Source organism: Myotis lucifugus, unplaced genomic scaffold (assembly GCF_000147115.1).
Source record: "Myotis lucifugus unplaced genomic scaffold, Myoluc2.0 scaffold_30, whole genome shotgun sequence".
NCBI classification, from domain to species: Eukaryota; Metazoa; Chordata; class Mammalia; order Chiroptera; family Vespertilionidae; genus Myotis; species Myotis lucifugus.
Window position 1 is genome coordinate 6,798,836 of NW_005871078.1, and position 2,685 is coordinate 6,801,520.

At 41.6% G+C, this 2,685-nt stretch overlaps 1 protein-coding gene across 1 annotated transcript in view; it reads right to left on the reverse strand.

Annotated features, from left to right (window-relative positions):
* ETFBKMT (electron transfer flavoprotein beta subunit lysine methyltransferase) overlaps positions 1–2,297 on the reverse strand; it is a 3,996-nt gene extending 1,699 nt beyond the window's left edge. Inside the window, 3 exon segments of the mRNA XM_006109807.3 lie at positions 435–565; positions 861–883; positions 2,220–2,297. Coding sequence (XP_006109869.1) covers positions 435–565; positions 861–883; positions 2,220–2,297 — 232 coding nt within the window.
* Positions 2,298–2,685: the final 388 nt, after the last annotated feature.

A 2,685-nucleotide genomic window follows, 5' to 3' on the forward strand; every position in this document is an offset into this window, starting at 1 on the left:
TCGATCAGCTCCTCCTGCACATCTCTACTGGGGATGAGCCGCAACCCAGGTACATGCCTTGACCGGATACGAACTTGGGACTTTTCAGTCCGAAGGCCGACACTCTATCCACTGAGCGCAACCGGTTTCGGCCCCATTTTGTTTTTTACTTCAAAATAAGATATGTGCAGTGTGCATAGGAATTTGTTCATAGTTTTTTTTTTTAAACTATAGCCTTGGGCTTGAGCAAGAGGGACAGTGAACTGGCCCCCTGTTTAAAAAGTTTGAGGACCCCTGGACTAGACCCTCAGTGAAAGGGAAGACTAGAAGAAAGTCAGATAAAATTAAAACTTATCTGTCTGGTATAGGCTATCATATTGAGGCATCATAGATATTTATCCTGGAAGGGAAAAAACAGGATGAGCTTCACAGATTTTTAAATATGAAATCCTTACTAGGGTCTATGTCATTGGCCAAGATCCTCGATGCCCCACTCATCTTAGCAGCGATAGCCGTAGCTCCGCATCCACTCCCGAGATCTAACACAGATTTTCCTCTGACAACATCAGGATTATCCAAAAGATACCTAAGTTAGAAAAAATGGGGAAAGCATGGGAGAAATTCAGTAGAGCTGTTCAAAAAGAAAGTAATTTCTTTGGGTTCAATGAACAAAGAAATAATAGAACTTAGCAGAAGAATTTGGTCTGATCTTGGCAAGTTTGGCCTGACCAGAGTGAGATAAAATGTCAATCTTAGCTGGACAAAGGTGGCAGAGAGAGGACCCAGTCATCTGATTACTCTTCAGCATGTGTGAAGAACAGTACCACACATTTACTAATCAGGCGCTTCAAGTCAACTGTTTAAAAGTTTTGAGCACTTACTGTGATCCAGAAATGATCAAGAACTAAAAATCCAGACAAAATACGACTATAATCAGGACACAGTACACTAGAGCCAAGATCCAACATCTCCTTTTGATTGTTCATCAGAGTGGTTTTACGTTGCTTGAATTGTCTTATAATGACCATCAAAGTCCAGTTCAACCAGAGAATTTGGACCAGGGCTAAGTAGTTACCAAACAATTGAAGATGAGTGGGAAACACTGACATAATGAATTTCAACAGACACTTGATCTTAGTGTTAGAATAATGAAGAATAGCGGGGACTATGGCAAAGTAGAGGTGTGCATGCCATGTCTAAAGGGACAGCTGCTACCCATCTTCAGCTAATTGTTGCCACACAGAAATCCCATGTTATCAGAGATGATTCCTGTTTTTCAAATCAATGCACATTTTTACATGAAATCTCTCAGGTTTTAAATGTTAGCAACTGATTTTTAAAAAGAAGTGTGTTGAGAAGCCAGAGCTGGTGTATTGAATTAAGAATATGCAGAGTATGGCCCGGTGAATGAAGAGACCCAAGCCATCCACAGCAGAGCAGCAGGTGGCTAGCTCCCTCTGCATGGCAGCTTCCACTTTGGGGAGGTGAAAACGGGGTCATTTTGACTGAAGGTGGTTTCAATACACCCACAAAGGAAATAGAATCACAAGATTTATTGCTTCCAGATCCCAGAAGCAAGGAGGTACAATGAGCTGAGGGGAGGGCAGTCTTCTGTTCCAGGTCACAGTGGAGATAGAGAGGGAGATGCACAGGTGAATTGGGCAGAGGTCACTAACTTTTCCAGGACTTAACTCTAAGTGGTTATTCTAAAAGGTTACCTGGGAAAAGCAAATTGGGAACTTACAGCAGGCATCCTAAACTCAGATCCTTTAAAAATGCCCAGATTCAGTGTCAGCAGGGTTATCACACTGTAAAGCGCCTAGGCAGCAACTCTCTTCTCATCACAATAAGTAAAAGTGAAACAGAATACATCTGTGGGTCACCAGTTTGTGTTCTGATTCACACAGCCTCTTAAGGATTTGACTGTATGTTTGGAGTTGATAAACAATAACTTTAATAGAAAACAGTCACTTATAATGCCAGTACTTTTTAAATATGATGTGAGGAGTAAAGCTTGGAAATTTGGCAACACAACAATCAGAAAATTGAAATTGTTTGATGCCACCTGGAAAGCTTTCCAGTTTTCTCCCAAAAGCTCTATGTTTGCATTTTGCTTTTCATTTAAAACTATATATAGCATTAACTCTGTTTGGCCATACCATTCATGTGAAAGAGAAGTCCTTAGCCTTTTTGTTTTCCAGCCCTGTAACCTCAAGGCATAAACAGATGAAATCATTTACCAATCCAAGAGCAAAGACTAGATTGAAAGCTGAAAGTTCTAGTCTTTGTTTCAGCGGCTGTGTTTTAATGAAAAGCATAGTGTGAATGTGAGAAAATTTCCTAAAGAAGAGCTCTGCAGTGTGGAGAGGTGGAAGGAGGGGCCTTACAAAGCAGATTCAAGTCGTGAGTTCACCTGAGATGTCAATAAACCACTAGCGAAGAGGGAGGCCTTGAGCAGCCCTTTCACAGTCTCCTTTCCTTACCGTGGTTCTCAACCTTCTGGCCCTTTAAATACAGTTCCTCATGTTGTGACCCAACCATAAAATTATTTCCGTTGCTACTTCATAACTGTAATGTTGCTACTGTTATGAATCATAATGTAAATATCTGATATGCAGGATGGTCTTAGGCGACGCCTATGAAAGGGTCGTTCGACCGCCAAAGGGGTCGCGACCCACAGGTTGAGAACCGCTGCTTAGGACCCTG